The 21,533-nt window shown below is 37.7% G+C and overlaps 1 protein-coding gene and 1 pseudogene across 1 annotated transcript; both read left to right on the top strand.

The window, feature by feature from the left end:
• Positions 1-10,444: 10,444 nt before the first annotated feature.
• Positions 10,445-11,392, top strand: LOC150016184 (olfactory receptor 11G2-like). Its single transcript, XM_090271922.1, has one exon. It carries the CDS (start codon positions 10,466-10,468, stop codon positions 11,390-11,392), a length of 927 nt encoding a protein of 308 aa, XP_090128048.1. The 5' UTR covers positions 10,445-10,465.
• A 4,036-nt stretch (positions 11,393-15,428) lies between these two features.
• Positions 15,429-16,524, top strand: LOC150016183 (olfactory receptor 11H6-like; annotated as a pseudogene).
• Positions 16,525-21,533: the final 5,009 nt, after the last annotated feature.

Here is a 21,533-nt window from a genome sequence, read left to right as displayed (position 1 = left end):
ATCTAAAAAATAAAAGCAAAATCCAACTAAGCAAACCAGAACAGGAACAGAATGATAGGTATGGGGATCACTTGGAGAGTTATCAGCTTGAAGAGGGGAGGGGGAGAAATGGGAAAATGGTGCAGGGATTAAGAAGCATAATTGGTTGGTACAAAATAGACAGGAGGAACTTAAGAATAATATAGGAAATGGTGAAGCCAAAGAACTTATATGCATGACCCATGGACATAAACTAGAGGGCTGGGATTGCTGGAGGGAAGGGAAGTACTGGGCAGAGGGGAGCAAAGGGAAAAAAATTGGGACTACTGTAACAACATAACCAATAAAGTATACTTAAAAAAAAAAGCCTGCTCTGAGACACATCATAATTAAAATGACGAGGCTTCAAAACAAGAAGAGAATCCTAAAAGCTGCAAGAGAAAAACAGTAGTTACCCACAAGGGAGCACCAATTAGACTGGCATCTGATTACTCAACAGAAACATTTCAGGCTGGAAGGGAGTGATGTGAAATATTCAAGGTGATGAAAAGCAAGGACCTACAACCAAGGCTACTTTACCCAGCAAGGCTATCATTTAAAATCAAAGGAGAAATAAGGAAATTCCAAGACAAGAAAAAGTTAAAGGAGTTTGTTAAACACCAAACTAGTACTGCAATAAATGTTAAAGGGCTTGCTTTAAAAAGAAGGAGGAAAAGAGAAAGAAAGAAAAACTAGAAAAAAAACAGTCTAACAATAATATGGTACTATGTACCTATCTGTCAATAATCACCTTAAATGTAAGTGGCTTAAATGCTTTAGCCAAAAGACATGGGTTAGCTGAATGGATAAGAAAACAAGACCCATATATATGCTGCCTCCAAGAGACCCATCTCATATTGAAAAATACACACAGACTAAAAGTAAAGAAATGGAAAAAGATATTTCATGCAAATGGAAAAGAAATTAAAAAGCTGGGGTAGCAGTACTTATATCTGACAAGATAGATTTTAAAACCAAGGCTATAGTTAAGAGACAAAGGAAATAACCACATAATGATAAAGGGAATGATCCAACAAGCGAATATAACACTAGGAAACATTTATGCATCTAACATCGGAGAACCTAAATATATAAAACAACTCTTGATGGACATAGAGAGAGAGAGAGAGACAGAAATACAGTCATAGTTCGGGATTTTAATACCCCATTGACTTCAATGGATAAATCTTCCAGGCAGAAAACCAACAAGGAGACAGTGGCCTTAAGTGACACACTAGATCAAATGAATTTACTGATATCTTCAGAGCATTTCATCCCAGTGCAGCAGAATATACATCCTTTTCAAGTGCACACAAAATTTTTTCTAGGATAGACCACATTTTAGGACACAAAACAAGTCTCAATAAATTTAAGGAGATATACATAATACCAATCATCTTCTCTGACCACAATGCTATGGAACTAGAAATCAACCACAAGAAGAACACTGAAAAATTCACAAAGACGTAGAAGCTAAATCACCTGTTATTAAACAATGAATGAGTCAACAAGGAGATCAAGGAAGAAATCAAAAGATACCTTGAAACAAATGAAAATGAGGACACAACAATTCAAAAGCTGTGGGACACTGCGTAAGCAATCCTAAGAGGAAAATTCACAGCATTATAGTTCTATGTCAATAAAAGAAAAGAAAAGAAGAAAATGCTAAAATAAGTCATCTAACTTCACACTTAAAGAAACTTGAAAAAGAACAACAAACAAATCCCAAAATAAGTATAAAGAAGGAAATAATAAAGATTAGAGCAGAAATAAATGAAATAGAGTCTAAAAAATGATACAAAAGATTGATGAATTCAAGAGCTAAGAGAGAATAAGAGTTTTTAAGAATGGGGAAAAGAATGTGAGATGACTAACGACAAGAAAGTGGTTTTCAGAGCCTAGAGGGGGTAGAAATAATAAGAGTGAGGAATGGAAACAAGTCATGGCAAGAGAGAAAATAAAATTTAGAATTAAAATAAGAGGAGGAAAGAAGAAGATAAAATGGAATAAGAGAAGGAAGGAGCAAATTATGAGATTTGAAATAAACTATAATATAAAAAGTAGTGATCTAATAGGCACAAACTTGAAGGACAAAAAATAAATATTAAAAAGCTATGCAGGAGAGAAAGTAATACAAATCATGAAAAAGACCACTGTGGAGTTCATATCAGTAGAATCATGTGTTACCATATTTTCTCTTTCTGGATCCACCCCTGGTGATGTCAGATGATGTCCCTAGGCAGCCTGTTTGAGACTATCAGTGATTCACAGTCTGTGGCTATCTCCTTCAGCTGTTAATCTAGTCACTCTCTAATCAGCAATCAGGTTTAATAATCACAGGGTGGGGCAGAGTAATTCTTGTGGACAAGGCTATTGCTTCCCCTCAGGCTGATGCCCCTTGGGAGGGACTGCTCTGCCTGAGCAAGATGGCTCCTACAGTATGGGAATAACTCAACACAGGGATCCTGGTGGCTTCTTCCTCAGTACTCTCATCACAGCCACCATCCCCATACTCTCCTCAAGTGTCTCTAGTCCATTCTGTCCCCCCTTTGCTGGATCCCAGGGTAAGTGGCTGCAAACAAAATTTTGTGTGTTGGCCCTTTAAGAGGCTCTTTGTGTCTCCATGCATCTCTCCCTAGCAGACAGAAACCCCTCCACTTTTCACAGCTGGATGTTATCTGAATTCCTTTTCAGCTCTGGTGCTGTAGGCCAGGGAGCCCAGCTTGAAGTTTAGACTCCATACTTCTCAGGGGGATCCCCCTGGCCATTGAAATTTCCCTTCAGCACTTCAGCTGCCACCTGTGAGAGCCCAGCCAGCCCTCTTGTATCTCCTCTGCACTTTATACCAGCCACATTGTGGTGAAGTTTTTCTTCCATCTGTCTGAGGTTATAAGGCTTCTTCTAGCTATTGTTTAGTTGGTTATTCCAGATGATTTCTCTAAAATTTAGTTGTAATTCCAGATTGGTCCTGGGAGAACTTTAGTGTAGCTTCCATTTACTCCTCCACCATCTTGGGTCTTCTCTAGGGTTTTCTATGTACAATATCATGTCATCTGAGAATAATGACAGCTTTGCTCCCGCCTTTCCAATTTGGATGCTTTTTATTTCTTATTCTTGTTGATCGCTGTGTCTAGGACTTCCAGAACTATGTTGAGTAAAAATGGTAAAATTATATAGCCCTGTCTTGTTTCTGATCTGAAGAGGAACACTTTTAATTTTTGCCCATTGAGAATGATGTTAGCTGTAGGTTTTTCATATATGGCCTTTATTACATTGAGGTATGATCCCTCTGTTGTCACAAATGAGTGCTGTATTTTTTTTAATGCTATCTCTGCTATCGATAGGACCATGTTATTATTTTTATCCTTCATTTTGTTTATGTGATGTGTCACACGTATTGATTTGTATATATTGTACCAACCTTGCATCCCTGGGATAAATCCCACTTGATCGTGGTGTATGATCTTAAAAATAAAATAATTCCATCCATGCTGTCACAAAAGATAGGAGGTCTTTTTCCTTTCTGCTGCTTAGTATTCCATGGTGTAAATGTACCACAGTTTTTTGATCCACTCCTTTACTGATGTGCACTTAAGCTGTTTCCAGCACTTAATATTGTAAATAATGCTGCTATGAACACGGGGGTGCATAAGTGAAATAAGTCAGTCAGTGAAAGACAGATACCATATGATCTCACCTATAAAAGGAATCTAATGAACAAAATAAACTAACAAACAAAATAGAACCAGAGGCATGGAAACATGGAACAGGCTGACAGTGACCAGAAGGGATGGAGGAAGGGGATAATGGTGGAAGTAAGGGGAAGGAACTAATCAAAGAACATATATGAATGACCTATGGACATGAACAACAGTGTGGGAATTGACTGTGGGAGTTGGGGGGGATGAGTAGAGGAAGGCAAAAGGGAAAAAAATGGGACAACTATAATAAAATAACAATAAAAATTATTTAAAATAAAATAAAACAAAATAATTCTCAGACATACATATTTTGGGGTGCTTTCCTACTGTTGGTTTTTCTCCCCTAGAGTTAGTCTCTTGGATACCTGGTAGGTACTCTGAGTTGGCTTGGAGACTGATTAAATCTCAAGCTATCCTTGAGAAGTTTTGGGCTGGAAAAGATAATATTTTCTACTCTTACTGGAAAGCAAAAGCAGTATGCATTCAGGTCTCCAGAGAAGGTAAGCCCCAGGGAGAGGGAAGAACTAACACAGCAGAGTCTCCCGACACTGTTCTTTCTAGAAGTGGTAAGTTGATCCCCATGGAGCAGGGCTCACTATTTGAAGCCTCTGCTTATAATCCCTCCATCCTCCAGTAAACACTGAGAGATCTTCACCCCATCTCTACTTCTTCACTCATTTATGGTTGTTGTAGAGGAGACCACCTCTCCTCCCAGGAAGATCAGACACTGTCAGAGAAATTCCAGGTTTGGATTCTGCTCTCATACATGAAAGGAGATGATGTAAGGCTTACATAAGAAAATAAATATTAAAGATCCAGAGAAGCTACTACCCTCTAAATAAGACTCCTTTTCACTTTACTTCAGCTATATATTATATGGCTGGCAATTCCTAAGCACTACTGTATGTCAGGTTATAGACAAGTACTTCCACATTCAGAGTCCTCAGTCCCTTGGTGAAAGTGTTACTGTGCCCATTCTACGGTTAAGGAACTGAGAAATAGTTATATTATCAAACATATTTCCACAACTGGCAAAGTATGACTTTTAATTCAAACCCTAGGCTCCTTCCTCCAAATTCTTTATTTTTATACTATGTTTTACTGCCTACCATTTCTCATAAATGGAAAAACTGTTCTTATTTTCAAGAGCTTTGCAGAAATGGGACAGGTGTGAAAACCTCCTGTACAAAACAAATGGAGCAGGCAGATGTGCTGCTGTGAGAGCAGGTCAATTGTACTTTCACATCATTGTGCCTTCTTGGACTAGCCTTGGGGAAAAAGTAATGTATCAGAGAAATACCTCTCTCTCATATATGGTAGCTCAGGACAGGGTTAACCTAAATTCGGTCTACTCCAATCTCTCCAAGATATAATGGGAGTGAGGATTTTGTTTGTTTTGTCTGGCTTTGTTAAGTAACTCGGTCTAAGCATTCTGTGTACATCAACACAGCTTTGACACCTTTCTATCAATATTCACACTGTGTGTGCCACCGTGCTTTCTGCAGCTGATTCAGAACTGTCTCTTTGGACAACTCCAGCCTATCCTTGTGCCAAGTAAACACCACTGCTGGTCTCTCTACATACACAGGAGCCAGGTAATAAAAGGTGAGGAACAATACTTGTTAGAAATGTTTTTTCACTCACTGTCAATTTAGCTAGGTGAAGCATAAAATGGTGATGGCACACAGAGAATAATTTTTCCCCTACTTCTTTTCTAGGGCAGCTTTGTCAGACTCTCAGAGTTGAAGAATTACCAAAAGGAGTTGGCCTGAAGCTTTGGCTTCATGTATAAGTGACAAACTAGCCAACTGATGTTTTCATTTGTGAGAAATGTAAGTAAAAGATCACCTCTATCTATAAAGTCTTTATATCACATGTACTTGTGGTATACTTGCAATAGGAGTAAGCATCTTGTAATGAAAAGTGATAAAAAATTATACAACCCTATTTTCTTTTCATATGAAGAAAACAAAGCTTATAGAGATTTAAAGACCCCACTAGAGCTACTAAGCAAATTTGTTGCAATGCTGGATCTAGAATTTCTGTCCTGCTCTCTCTACTACTTCAACATCCAGAACCATGGGACCGTAATTACCTCTAGCAGCCAGAGAGGTAACATCTGGGCAGGGTGAGACACGGTCCACCACCCAGAACATTCAGTCTCTTATTACTTCCTTTCAGTGGAATTCCTGTCAAATCTGGGCCAACACTCTGGTAGCCTCATGTCACCTGAAGCCTTTCCTGTCTGTTTCATTTCCTAAAATTTCATGTCACGTGTTTTTCAAAAATTCAAATGAAGTAATTGGCAAGTATCTATTATCTATTTCTATTCTCTATCTTTATAACAGTGTAGACAATTATTTCTCTGACAAATATTTACAAAATTCTTACTATCTTCCTCAGACTATCTTGGGCACTGGGGATAAAAAGTGAATGTGAAGGACAACAAGAGCAAACACCTGAGTCAGAAAAGTACTTGGCTGTTTCTTAAAACTGAAAGAACAATGTTATATTGCTGAAGTATTATGTGGAGGAGAAAGGATATGTGTGTGTGTGTGTGTGTGTGTGTGTGTGTCTGTGTGTGTCTGTGTCTGTGTGTGAAAAGACAGAGAAAGAGATAAATCCTGAAATATATTTTTTGTAATTTAGCAGAAATCTGGCCCAAAAGGTCTGTTAACAGGCTGATTGCAGGTGCTGACCTCTAGAGGTCTCCTCCCCTTCCAATGAGTTCACTTGCTAGACCAAGGAGTTTCCATTGTTGCACAGTTAAATACATGGTCCTTACTTTCTTGTAGCCCTGGCTGGTTTGGCTCAGTGGATTGAGCGTCGGCCTGCGAGCTAAGTGTCGCTGCTTCGATCTTCCAGTCAGGGCACATCAGAGAAGGAAAACTCTGACTCCAAAAAACCTCCGCTGCCTTGCGGCATACCTCTTCAGGGGAAAGGCTAAGGGAGTAAACCCCGACAGAAAATCCGGAGCCGGAGTCACTAAGGCGGTTTGACGTTGTAGTCAACACCGGCAACTCCTGCGGCGCACCTGAAGCCAAGCTGTATTGACTCCGTCTTTCCCTTGGACCCTTCAGCTGCGAAGAGAGGGGGGGTCTGCTGCATGGGCAACAGCAGACCCTCCATATCACCCTGCCCAGGCTCTGTAGCTTCAGCTTCACTGGAGAGGACACTCCAGCGTCATCGCAAGATATCGATTCAACACGGGAGGAGACAGATACCGTGTCACTCCTGAGTCGGACTGCACAGCCATTCTCGGCGGTGCAGATAGACTCTTAAGAAGCTACACCATCGTCTCTCGAGACGGACGGCTGCCGACGACGACGACGACTTTCTTGTCCCTATATATGTGTAGGGCGGAGCTCAGCAAACTATGGCCAGTGGACCAAATCGGACCTGCTCTCTGGTTTTGCACAGCCAATGAATTAAAGTTTTTTACATTTTAAATTTAAATTTAAAAAGCAATATAAGGTTAACATTCTGTGACACATGTATATTAAATGAAGTTCAAATTTCAGTGGACATCAAGTTTTATTGGAACACAGCCACATGCATTCATTTGTCTATGGCTGCTTTCAAACAACAACAGAGGTAAGTAGCTATGGCAGAGACACAGAGACTATACAGCTTGCAAGCCTAAACTACTTAAGAAAATGTTTGCTGACCCCTTAGAGAATTACAGAATTGCATCATTCTACTGAAATGCTGGCTAGTGTGGGTGTAGTCCAAATATACACACCTTCCAGTTGGATCAGCATAGCACAAGGGTTGGTATACACCCTGCTACCCCTCTGCTATTGAATTCTATTTTATATTTGCTATACTTATGTTAGTGGAGTATGTGTGTTCTTTCTTTGCACAAGTGTGTGTGTGAAAGAGAGAGTGAAAGAGACAAAGAGACAGAGAGAGAGAGAGTTTCATTAATAGAAGCATGAAATGAGGTTGGAGATGTCAGAGGGAATCAAATCAAAGACCTCAGCTGGAAAACTAATTGAAGTCTGTATGCAAGGGAATAGACTGATCTGATTTCCTTTTTTTTTTTATTTTATTTATTTGTTCATTTGTTTGTTATTCTATTAGAGTTGTCCCAATTTTTCCCCTTTGACCTCCTTTGCTCAACCCACCCCTCACTCCCACAGTCAATCCCCACCCTATTGTCCATGTCCACGGGTCATTCATACATGTTCCTTGACCAGTCTCTTCCCCTACTTTCTACCATTATCCCCCCTCCTTCCTCTCCTATGGTCACTGCCCATTGGCTCCATGTTTCCATCTCTCTGGTTCTATTTTGCTTATTAGTTTTTTTTTCATTATATTCCTCTTATAAGTGAGATTATATTGTATTTATCTTTCACTAACTGGCTTATTTCACTTAGCATAATAGTTTCCAGTTCCAACCATGCTATTGCAAAGGGTAGGAATCCCAAAATACCAATTCAAAAGAACTTATGCAACCCTATGTTCATAGCAGCACTATTTACAATAGCCAAGTGCTAGAAACAGCCTAAGTGCCTATCTGTAGATGAGTGGATAAAAAAACTGTGATACATTTACACAATGGAATATTACACAGAAGAAAGAAGGAATGATTTTCTTTTTCAGATAGTGACTCTGGCTGTGGCATGGATATCTGGTAGTAGAGAGACAAGGATGAAAACAGTGGTCAGGGGAGAAAAGGCGATGCCTTGAACTATAGATAAGTGTGTAGACATGAGATATTATGGAGACAAACTAACAGAAATTGCTAGTAAAATAGATGTGAGCATAAAGTAAAGGGAGAAAATAGTACATTGAAATAAATTCAACCAGAAAAAAAAGAGTTCTTAAACATTTGCTCCAAAGGATAAATTATTAGATTATTGAGCAGATACTCCTAAAATTTCAAGAACACCAACAAAACAACCTGAGTCAAAAATACCTAATCATTATTAGTAACAACTGTTTTTAATTGATCATAATAAAATTACCTTGCTCTGAATTGATACTACACTTATAGACTTAACCTTTTTTAGAATCTGTCATTGACATTTACACATAGCAGAATCCATCTTTTGTGTCCCTGTTTTTATTCATTAGCAATCAATATCCTCATGTGACTCCAAAATAACTTTGAAAACACACTACAAAAGCCAGGGTATGCTGCAAAAAAGGCTAAATACCCAATGTCTTTGAGCTGGTACAGAATGACTTTTTTGAAAAGGTAAGACCCTTTTGCTGTCTGTTTTCAACTCCCCTTTATAAAAGATAAATATGTGACCTCAGATATTTATTGGGCCCCAACACAAATGACTTTAAAAGCAAGTAAGGAAAAGACATAGAAAATAGAAGATCATGGTGCAGCTATAAGAGCCTATCTCTGCAACTCCCACAAAGAGCAGAGGAGTCTATTAAACCCTATTCCAGTTGTACATATTAAAATAGTCTGCAGATCTGTGGAGGAGATTTTATTGGCCCCAAGCATCCATCATGCAGTAGAAATTAGGAAATCCTGAGTTTAAAGTGATTCAGAATGGATTTTAAAATATTATATATTGTGTTATAATTACTCCCCTAGCCTTCTCACCCCCAATAAAATTAGAATCCTCCAACACAACACTCTAAGCACCCACACCTATACTTGAAAAGGGTGTCGTCTTGCTGCTGCCACCTTCTGCTCTTGGGCCTAGAGGTTTCTCTGAACTTGAATATTCCTATTAAAGAAGTAGTAAACTAACTGGGACTAGAACCAAATTTCAAAAAACAAAACATGGATTTGGCATAGAAGAAAGAGTAGGGGACACAGACTTTCATGATGCTGCTCATTTATACACATATTTACAGATGGTTTTAATTGATTTCCAGGCTTGAGTGCATGATTGTTTAACAGTGGTAGTCTAACTCATTTGGAACAAAAGAAAGTCATTAGGCATATATTCAGTCTTTGAAAGCCAATCTTTCTTGAGATCCTAACAAGTAGTTACTGGGGGATGGAGCAAAGTTTTAGCTTCCATCCCTTACAAATCCACTGCTATTTAGAATTCTATGTTATTAATAATATCCACAAGTTCATATTATTGGAACAAAATTATATCTATGACTGAAGACTTGAAAAGTTTATATCTCTTTTCCAGGTAAGCACAGACCTATTTCAAAGTTAATAATTCTTTCACCTTGGTCTATGAGGATTTCTGTTTTAACACAGCAGAAACTAAGGCTAATTTCCTCTAGTGGATCTCACTGTTTTACACATTAAATTAACTAATTTCCTATATTTATTATATTAATACATTTAATATAATATTAAATTAATAATTTAATAATTGTTTTAAATAAGGCCAGTTTTTAAAGTCATGTAAAAGAATTAATTCAAAAACTTCTGAGTTTCTGTTACATGGCTACATAATTTGATTCAGTTTCTGCCACAATGCAATTGGTGTCAACTCTTTTGAAAGAGGAAGAAATTCCATTTTCATGAGCATAGAGAGATAGTAAATAAATAGAGACTCTATTAAGTGTAAACTCTAATACAATTTTCAAACATTTTTACGTCATTCTCCTTCAAGAGCTTATCAATTCTGACCAAAAGTTTTCTTGAGTCCACAGTGAAAACATGAATGAGAAGAAGCAACCCAGGTCAATATTCAGTCTTAAAGGGAAAAAGTAGCTATTGATATATAATTCCTTAGTGTCTTTTCCAAGAGAGTTTAAATATAAATCAGGGTCCCCATTTAATATTTGCTGGTCCTTTCACAGCTCACAAACCCATGAAAATCTCCAACGACTCCAGCACCATCACTGGCTTCATCCTGCTGGGCTTCCCTTGCCCCAGGGAGGAGCAGATTCTCCTCTTTGTGCTCTTCTCTGTTGTCTACCTCCTGACCCTCATGGGCAATGGTTCTATCATCTGTGCTGTCCGCTGGGAGCAGAGACTCCACACCCCCATGTACATCCTGCTTGCCAACTTCTCCTTCCTAGAGATCTGGTATGTCACCTCCACAGTCCCCAACATGTTGGCCAACATTCTCTCTGACACCAAAGTCATCTCCTTCTCTGGGTGCTTTCTCCAGTTCTACTTTTTCTTCTCCTTGGGTTCTACAGAATGCTTTTTCTTGGCTATTATGGCGTTTGATCGATACCTTGCCATCTGCCGGCCTCTACACTATCCAACCATTATGACTGGATGTCTCTGCACCAATCTTGTGGTCAGCTGCTGGGTATTTGGATTCCTCTGGTTCTTGATTCCTATCATCATCATCTCCCAAATGTCCTTCTGTGGCTCCAGGATTATTGACCACTTCCTGTGTGACCCAGGTCCTCTTCTAGCACTTACTTGCAAAACAGATCCTGTGCTACCACTTGTCTTCTCCATATTAAGTCCTCTGCCCCTCATTATTCCCTTTCTCTTCATCGTGATGTCTTATGCTCTGGTTCTAAGATCTGTATTGAAGGTCCCTTCATCAACTGGAAGAAGAAAGGCTTTCTCCACCTGTGGATCTCATCTGGCTGTGGTTTCACTGTTCTATGGTTCAGTCCTGGTCATGTATGGGAGCCCAACATCTGAGCATGAAGCTGGAATGCAGAAGATTGTGACTCTGTTTTATTCTGTCATGACCCCACTTCTTAATCCTGTGATATATAGTCTTAGGAACAAAGATATGAAAAAGGCCCTGCAGAAATTTTTGGGAATATAAAAAGTGTTCATTAGCAAGGCTCTTGGGCAATTATGAGGCAAGATATTAAGAAGCTAGGAAAATTCCTGGGCAAGTGGAATGGGGAAACTGAAACAAGAGAATTAAACAAGGCCAAAGATTTTGAACAACTTACAGCCAGCTGGTGAATCACAAAATCTTATCTACCCTAAGCAAAGACACTTGAGAGTAAATAGTTTATACCACTCCTCCCTTACTAGAGAATACATAGCTTAAGTCACCCTGGTCAGAGAGATAGAGAAAAGAGATCAAATTAATAGCATTTGTGTCAACTAAATCCAAAAACATAAAATCAGAAAAACAAATAACAAAAACCCCATTAGAGCCAGACAGACCCAAGATAAAATTAAAACACTAAAATAGACCAAAGAATAATCCCAAACTCCTCTATACACTCATTTTGATGCATTCAACATATTAAAAGTGCACCTGGAAAGCTTATGAATATTTTGCTGAAACACTCCCTTGAGATGCTCACCTGCAGAAGAGAGATTAATAAATTTCAAGACAAATATTGGGTATAAGCTCGCTCTAGAGCACACCCATGCCCCTTTCTCAGGTATGAACTTTTTACTTCCTCCTAAACTCCAGGGGTCCCCACAAGACTTGCAACCAGTGCAGTAGTGGGTACTGGTGGCTCATCATGGGCTTCCCCCTTAATCCTGTCTCCAAGGCTCCCTTTTCTCTGACTTCCCAGTGAGCTAAAAGTAGCCCCACCATGGCTCACACCTGTTGCTGTGACCTTCACTCCCCAGTGAGCCAAAAGAAACCCTGCCTTTGCTCACTTCTTTCTTATAATGTTTCTAGGGAGCCAAAGCAGAGCACTGCCTAGGTGTTATCCTGTTACTCCTTCTACCCTGAGCCATTCTTTTGTTTCACTATCTCCAGCTTTAATATACATAATCTCAAAATCACCTAGACTCATGTTGTGAAATCTTTCCTACATGAAGTCAAGAACATACCCACTCCAGGCCAGTCTCTTGTTGAGTAACACTACATTTGAGGATGGTGAAATGGCTTCTCTCATACTTAGTTGGTGGGAGTGTAAGTTTTACAAACTGTATAGAGTAATTAGACAACTTTTATCAAAAGGCATATGCCCTATGATCCAGAAACCCAATTTCTAAGGTACTCATCCCATAAATATTTTCATACATGTGGGAAATTATGAAACCTCAAGAATATTCATTTGAAGCATTGTTGTAATAGCAAAATGTTAGGGAAAAAATGTCAATCCTCATTAATAGAAGACTAATTAAATAAGCTATGATTCAGTCATACAATGAAATAGCATGCCTTCAATTTTACAAAACATGAAATCACTGTATATGTGATGTTATGTAATCTCTCCCAGATATATTGTTGAGTAAAAAGAACAATGTGAGTAGCAGACTGTAACTACCTTTTACATAAATGTATAGACTAGCTCCTGAAGGAGACTTAGAAAATGATAAAAGGGTTGCTTCATGAGGAGAATCTGGTGTCTAAAGAGCAGAAGAGTAAAAAAGGTTTATTTTCTTCATACCCCGTTTTGGACTTTTAGAATTCTTTAACATGTACCTATAATATTTGTTTAAAAAATAAGTAATAATACAGTTGTTATTAAACAAAAGCTGACATTTTTTCGAATAATTTTCTAGACAAATTTTCTGATAATTAGATCTAGAAAATCATTCCTCCACACTGCACAATTCTAGGGTCTCTGAGGAGCCTGTTCACCTATAGAAAAGTTGACACAGGGTCCTAAGAACATCTCAATATTATTTCACTCATACTTTTTGGTACTTTAGAGAAAATACAGAAATACTTTTCTCCTCTTATGACTTGTACAAATATACTGTTACAAACTTTAGTTTATCACATTTATATTTAAATATTTTCTCCCTTCTTATTCAATTATGTATTTTTATTGTTTCCATTGAACCAGGAAATAAATTAAATAAAAAGTATATAAGACACATTTTCTTCCCTCTAAGGCTCACGGTCTCATGGTAGGCATGTACAATAAAATTGCAAGGGTTTTGTTTTTATTAAATGGTACAAGGACAATGAGTGAGGAAAGACAATACTATGGGAGATCATGAGAAGTGACGTGTGTAGTATGGATTTGTGTCATGGGCAAAAAGACTCAACTATAGTTAATTATAAGGCATTGTCTTTTTGCAAGTGCACTTCTGGTTACAGAATAGAAGTGCTTCTAGAAATTCTCTGTAAACCACCACATAACTAACCATTCCTAGAAATTAGTCATGAGTTCCCTAAAAATGTATGGCTATAAAATATAATGTAAATTAAAATCCAAACTGAAATACTATTTTAGATTTTTAAGTAAATGTACATTTTAGCAATAGAAAGCCAAGTTACTTCATTATACCATCCTGCTAAGGATAAAGAAAACACTAAATTTTAAAAAAAATTTGAAATATTAATGATCTGAAGAGACAATAGGAAAATCATAAGTTAAATTTTTATGAAAGTCTGAATGGTGACCACTGTGGACCCTGAGAAAGAAGATGTCTTCTAAGAAGAGCTCCTGGTGGCTAACTGTGCTCAAATTTTAAAAAAACCAAAAACAAAAACACTAAAACAGAACACTGCAGCCATTTCTGCACAGGGGCCTCTCACACAAACTGCACTTCTGGGAATGTACATGAAGAAACCTGAAACACTAATTCAAAAGAATATATGCACCCTCATGTTCACAGAAGTGTTATTTACAATAGCCAAGATTTGGAAACAGTCCAAGTTCCCCTCAGTAGATGACTGGATTAAAAATCTGTGGTACATTTGCACAATGGAATACTTCTCAGATATGTTTTTTAAAAAGGAAATCTTATCTTTTGTGACAGCATGGATGGATCTGGACATTACTGTGTTAAAGGAAATAAGCCAGTCAGAGAAGGACAAATATCATATGATCTCACTTATTTGTGGAATCTAAATAATAAAATAAACTGATGAATAAAATAGGAACAGAGCCATGGATCAGAATGGCAGCTTTCAGAGCAGTTGGGGAGTTGAGGGACTGGATGAAAGAAGGTGACAAGATTAACCCAAAAACATATATATATATATGTAAAACACATTGACACAGACAACAGTATGGTGATAGTGGTGATAGCCGGAAATAAAAGAGGGTTGGGGCTAGGTGGAGGTGGGCAAAGGAAGGGAAAATGGGAATGAAAGAGACTTTGCTTGGAGCGATGGGTCCACGATGCAGTGTGCAGATGTTTTGAGTTGTACACTTGAAACCTGTATGGTTTTGCAAACCAATGTCACCCTAATAAATTCAAATTTTTTTTTAAATGTCCTTTTAGCAGCTGGCCAGGGGAGGTCTCTTCTACCTGTGGATCATATCTGACAGTGATGTGCTTATTCTTTGGGGCTCTTTTGGCAATGTATGTGAGCCCCTCAGCTGATAACGCAGCTGATACTCAGAATATTATGACTTTGTCCTCTTCTGTGGTGACTACCTTATTAAACCCCATGATTTACAGCTTCTGAAACAAGGAGATGACAGCTGCCATGAAGAAGGTCCTGAGGGAAGAATGACCATACACTAATCTACATAAGACCAAAGCAAACCATTGTCCAGGTATCAAAGACTAGTAAAGAAAGACTTAATTTACATGCTGCTGATTCTTCCATGCACACTTCAAAGAAGATACTTCTTAGTGGAGTCCCCCAACATTTTATTCTTCAACTAGCCTGGCATTGCTAAACTATAGTTGATTCATATTACATTCCAAATGTACAATAATATCTTCAACATGGAGAACTCCAGTAGACAGTGATATGAGGGCATATATTGGTGCTATTTCATACTGTTTTAGTTTTGATTTCCAGGGTTTGGGGTGGAATGTAAAATAAGAGCAGTTATCCCAGCTGAATCATCATTGGTATAATCGAGGCAGTAGAAATGGATGCCGTGAAATCTCAAGTCATCAGTGAAGTTCATTTATTCATCTCTCAATGATCCTGTACAAATGTTCACTTTCATTCACTGGTTACTTCTGTTTCTCTAACAGCTTTGGGATCCCGGAACACGACAATGCACTTTGTGACTGAGTTAGTCCTCCCAGGTTCCCCTGGTCCACGGGAAATGCAGGCTTCTTCTTCTCATTAATTGTGGTAGTCTAATTCCTGACCCTGCTAAGTAGGGAATGGAGCTATTGTCTGTGCAGTGAAGTGGGACAAGCAGCTTCACACACCCATGGACGTCTTCTTGGGGAACTTTGCCTTCCTAGAGATATGGCACATTTCCTCCACTGTTCTAAACATGCTAGTCAACATCTTCTCTTATACCAAGACCATCTCCTTCACTGGCTGGCTTCCTTCAATTATATTTATTTTTTTCACTGGGCACAACAGTGTTTCTTCTTATCAGTATGGCCTATGATTGGTACTTGGCCATCTGTCACCCACTATATTACCCCTCCATCATGACTGGGAAGTTCTGTGTGATCCGGGTCTGTGTTTGCTGGTTGAGTGGATTTCCTGGCTATCCAGTCTCCATTGTCCTTATCTCCCAACATCACTGACCACGTTGTGCATGACCCAAGCCCATTGCTCATGCTGGCCTGCATCCCTGCTCCTTCTATTGAGCTTATCTGCTACTCCTTCAACTCAATGATTATCTTTGAGCCCTTCTTTTCCATCTTGGGATCTTACACTAGAGTTGTGCCTCATGGTCCTTCTGGTACTGGTCAAACTAAAGCTTTCTCCACATGTGGGTCCCACCTAATGGTGGTGTCTCTGTTCTATGGGACCCTCCAATGATGTATGTGAGCCCAACATCAAGGAACCCATAGGAATACAGAAGATCATCACTTTGGTATACTCAGTAACGTCTCCACTCTTAATTTTTTAAATTAAAAGTATTGGGTGACATCGGTTAATAAAATTATAAGAACTACATGCATCATGTATTTCTATGATACATGATTTGTATATTCTGGTATAGCCACTATGGAAAACAGTATAGAGGCTCCTCAAAAAATTAAAAGAATAGGGTTACCACATGACTCCACTCTTAAATCCCCTTATCTATAGTCTTTAAAGATATGAATGATGACCTAAAGAAGATCCTGGGCTTAAGAATTAACCAAAACTGAAACATCTTTGAAAGAGGAGAATTTGCTGCTTCTGACCTTAGTTATTTAAAAGAACAATAGAGAAGAGCTTCAATAAGTCATGTTCTGGCTCACACTTAAGTAGAGAGACTTATTTTTCACAGTTCTTCAGCAGTTAAAGTTCAGCTTATTGACCATAAATGCTTAATAAGACATTTTAAATGTGCATGACCTCACTGAGTAATTATATGGTGTTATCATAATATATGTTGTTTTTCTGTGATGTATCTTTCCTGGTTCAATCCTAGCTGGTGGAAGGAATCAAATGCATGTGTACCTGGAGCCTTTCAAGAGAGGGTGCAACCTCCTAAATTCAAAAACTAAATATTCTTAAAGACAATGGGTCAAGGGGCCACCAAAACAAAACAAAACACCCAGTAATGGACATTTTCCATTGTATGAGGCTTTCACACCAAAAACAGAGTATGTTTCATACCTCTCGCACTTAGAGATAAAATACAAACTCTTCTTCCTGCCATCAACAGACTGTTCCACGCAGTCTTCTCTCATATTGATCCACTGCCTCAGCCTTGCATTTTACAATGATCAGTCTCTTTGCTTTACTTTAAATATGCTTTCTCCCAATTAGGCATCTTTACTTGCAGTGCTTCCTCCCCAAATCAATTGTGACAACCCCAATATTACTTGTAATATGGAATAACAATGCCCTAAACATATTTTTATGCCTCTCAGAAAGCTGTAGGGCAAAGTCTCAGATAAGTATTCAAATAAAATTACCCCAAAAACAAATGCTATTTTTTGTACCCAAACCCCATGCTGAAAAAGAAAAGCCATCAGCTGAGAGGCCAACTTACTGAAAATGAGAGAAGACCCTTTCAGTTATGGCCATACGGAGAATGAAATTAGGTGTGCCAGGAAGATAGGCCTGCTGGTAGTAGGTGAAGGCATACAGTTTCAAATCTTTCCACTACCAAAGCATGTTTGACAACAGTGGTCAGAAAACATGGGGCACTTGGGGACAATATTTCTTTTTAAAAAATCAAAGTTTTTATTTTAAAAATTATCACAAACTATACTTTCTCTTCCTCCATAATACATACATATTTGATATAATACAAAATTATCTTCTCTCAGTAAAATTGTCCTTCAGGAAGGCATTTGATTAGGGGTTTTATGTATCATGTGGCACAAAAGAACATATCATATTTGAGAAACACAAGTAAAGGAGACCAGGGAGTCCCCCCATAGTTAATGTAGCCCATTATTTTTAATAATCCCTATGAGCTAACTTATCAAAATATTAAAGAAACCCCCAGGCAAGAAGTAAGAAGGCCCCTAGGGAAAACACAGAAAGTTGTAGGATCACATGAAGAGATACCTGAGAATTCTCAACATTGACTCAAATGACATATAAATAGCACATAGCTTCAACACACCCTACAGGAAATAAGCCACTAGAATCTTGTGATATAAGGTAAGTAACAGAAGCAATGCATGAAGTTTTCACATAGGGCTTCCACATTAAAGCCAGTGAAAGAGAATCTTTGTGGCCTCCCTGTAAAGTTTCATGGTACATAGGAGGCATCTTCTCTGACAGGCATTGCTGCTATTATACATCATAGATGAGCCTATTCCCCTATACCTCTGTTCATTCAATATGATCAAGAGACCGAATATCAAAAATTTGGTTTCTCTTTCAGCTCAAAAACAAACAAACAAAAATCTCTCAGAGTATTTAGAGCACCATGAAACTCATGCTCTCCAAAATAAGTGCACTAAATGATGCCAAAGTCATCCACAGGTCCTCCCCTTCTCAGAAAGTGGCTGGGGCACCAGGAATCTTATGACTTTTAAAGATATTTTGAATGAAACAGTATGGAACCACCTCTATCCACTGGGACTGGAACCAGAAGAAAATAAGGATTTTAATTTTTTTGCCTTCTCTTTGTCCATTCCATTACTCATCTACAACTTCATGAAATATGGAATTTTAAAAATTAAGGGTAAAATCAAAAGAGTGTGTATGAGAACTAAGATTCACACAGAGTTTAGTGATGAACATATTAGGAACTGCTTCTTACAATTATGTTGGAAATTATCTATGAAATTCATTTACCATGCTTTCCCTATTAGCTGACTAATAATTTTTCTGTGACATCTTTTGTTCATTGGCTTTTTACTGTCAAATAGAGTAGTCTACAGAGCAAACACATGGAGCATTTTGTGCATTTTGATTTGGAGTCAAAGTCTGTGAATCTGAGTTGCTGGTGTTCCAGGGGTAAGTGGTTGCTCTCTGCATCACTGCTTTCTTGTCTTCTTGAGGAGAGGTTTCTTGTTTTAAAAGCACAGAGCTCCCATAGTGGCGAATAATTTTTTTCATGATGACTCACCAAAATGATCATCAATGCAAGTTAGTTTAGCTCTTTCTAACCTGTTTAAAAATTTTAAAAAACTTATCCTCATCTTTCAGTTTCCTACTCTTCTTGGTTTCTTGTTCAAAAGACTACAAGCTGCTTTGACATAATGATGCTTCTAGATGCATAGGTTCATAGTTCACTTTATGCATTATTAATTTAGTGATCCCACAATAGCTGCATCATTATAAATATATTTATCTATTTAATATAAAATCACTGAATAGAAGGAGTTTTTTTCTATTTGATTATGTTCAATTGAGTAATATAGTATTCTATTTACACCACTTCTATTAAAATTATTTTTAACAAAAATTTTTTCTTATCAGTCAAAAAGTTAAAAGTATCTTGTTTAAAAATTTCTGGAGATTCTAATATGTTAAAGTTATCATTGTGCTCTTTTATCTGAGTTGTATTTGTCCCTAAGAAGACATTTTCCATGGTGATAGTGTTCTAAGGGAAATAAGGGTAAATTTTGCAATGTTGGTGAATAACTTTTTTTGAAACATCTTTGATTCCCATGATCTGTGTTATTTTGAAAATGGGGGCCTATTTTTTAAGTAGACTAAAGTAAAATTTTCCAAATAGTGAATTTTAAGGAAAACTTGAAGAACCAGTAAGACGAGTTTTAGAAGAGAATCTCTTGGTGATTTCTTCTCCAGTATACCTCACATGTTATAGTCATCTTTAATTACATGTATTTTAAGAGTATATGAAGCATGATAGATTGTCATATGAAATTAGTCATCATAAAATCAATAATAATGACTTTTCATCTCTAAAAACAAAGAATTAAATACCAAACTATAAATGAGCTATAGTGCAATATAAATATCTTCAAATAAAAAATAGATAGAGAATTTATCTAAATATCCTTGTTAGTTTTCTTCTGGTATCATGAAAAAAATTATAGAAAAATCAATGCCCCTAATGAAAAGAGCCCACGGTGTCGGGGTGAAGGGACTCTGACATAGTGTCAAAGTTCATATCATTTAAATCTATAAAAAGTGTCAGATTCAAATCTGTTTTTAAATAATAGCACATGTATCCTCACAGTTTGCAGTGAATAACACTAATTGCTATATATGAACAGCTTTCACTGAAAAACTAAACATTTTGCCTAGTTTGAAGATTTCTTTTTTAATTAAATTTATTGAGGTGACATTGGTTAATAAGATTATAGATGTTTATATGACACATGATTAGATTATGTAGGTTTCTGTGCCACATGATCTGTATATTGTATTGTGTGTCCACTACCCAAAGTCAAATCATCTCCTGTCACCACACATTTGGCCTCCTTTACCCTTTACTACCCCCACACCCTTCCATCTGGTACCCACCATACTGTGTTGTCTGTGTCTATGACTTTCAGTTTTATATCCCACACAAGTGAAATTATATGGTTCTTAGCTTTTTCTGACTGACAGTTCACTTAGCATAATATTCTCAAGAGCCATCCATGTTGTCACAAATGGCAGGATTTCAACTTTTCTTATGGCTGAGTAGTATTCCATTGTATATATGTACCACATCTTCTTTATTCAGTGACCTATCAAAGGACACTTCAGTGGTTTTTATGTCTTGCTCATCATGAATAATGCTGCAATAAACATAGTGGTGCATATATCTTTGTGAATAATTGTTTTCTTTTTTTTTTAAGTATATTTATTGATTATGCTGTTATAGTTGTCCCAGTTTTTCCTCCTTTGTCCCCCTCTGCTCAGTACCCCCCTTTTCTCCAGCAATCTCACCCTTAGTTCATGTCTATGGGTTGTATCTGTAAGTTCTTTGGCTTCTCCCTTTTTATACTATCCTTAACATCCCCATGTCTATTTTGTTTCTACCAGTTATACTTCTTAATCCCTGCACCATTTCCCCATTTCTCCCCTTTCTGCCTCCCAGCTGATCCCCCTCCAAATGCTCCCCATACCTATGATTCTGTTCCTGTTCTGGTTGTTTGCTTAGTTTGTTTTTGTTTTTGTTTTTGTTTTTAGATTCAGTTGTTGATAGTTGTGAGTCTATTGTCACTTTAGTGTTCATAGTTTTGATCTTCTTTTTCTTAAGTAAATCCCTTTAGCATTCCATGTAATAATGGCTTGGTGATGATGAATTCCTTTAGCTTTATCTTGTCTGGGAAGCACTTTATCTGCCCTTCCATTCTAAGTGATAGCCTTGCTGGATAGAATAATCTTGTTGTAGGTCCTTGGTTTTCATCACTTTGGATACTTCTTGCCAGTCCTTTCTTGCCTGCAAAGTTTCTTTTGAGAAATCAGCTGATAGTCTTATGGGAACTAGTTTGTAGGTAACTCTCACTTTTTCTCTAGCTGCTTTTAAGATTCTCTCTTTATCTTTAGCCTTTGGCATTATAATTATGATATCGTTTTAGTGTGGTCGTCTTTGGGTCCAATTTGTTTGGGATTCTCCGTGCTTCCTGGATTTATATGTCTATTTTCTTCACTAAATTAGGAAAGTTTTCCTTCATTACTTTTCCAAGTAAGTTTTCAATTTCTTCCTCTTCCTCTTCTCTTTCTGACACCCCTATGATTCAGATATTGGTATGTTTGAAGTTGTCCCAGAGGTTCCTAAGGCTCTCCTCATTTTTTGCATTCTTGT

This window comes from Furipterus horrens, unplaced genomic scaffold (genome assembly GCF_987537825.1).
Source record: "Furipterus horrens unplaced genomic scaffold, mFurHor1.1.pri manual_scaffold_3, whole genome shotgun sequence".
NCBI lineage: Eukaryota > Metazoa > Chordata > Mammalia > Chiroptera > Furipteridae > Furipterus > Furipterus horrens.
This window is presented reverse-complemented; position numbering and strand designations above follow the sequence as displayed.

Bases quoted from the DNA above. Each gene is read 5' to 3' on its own strand.
- LOC150016184 (XM_090271922.1), top strand. From the start codon at position 10,466: ATGAAAATCTCCAACGACTCCAGCACCATCACTGGCTTCATCCTGCTG.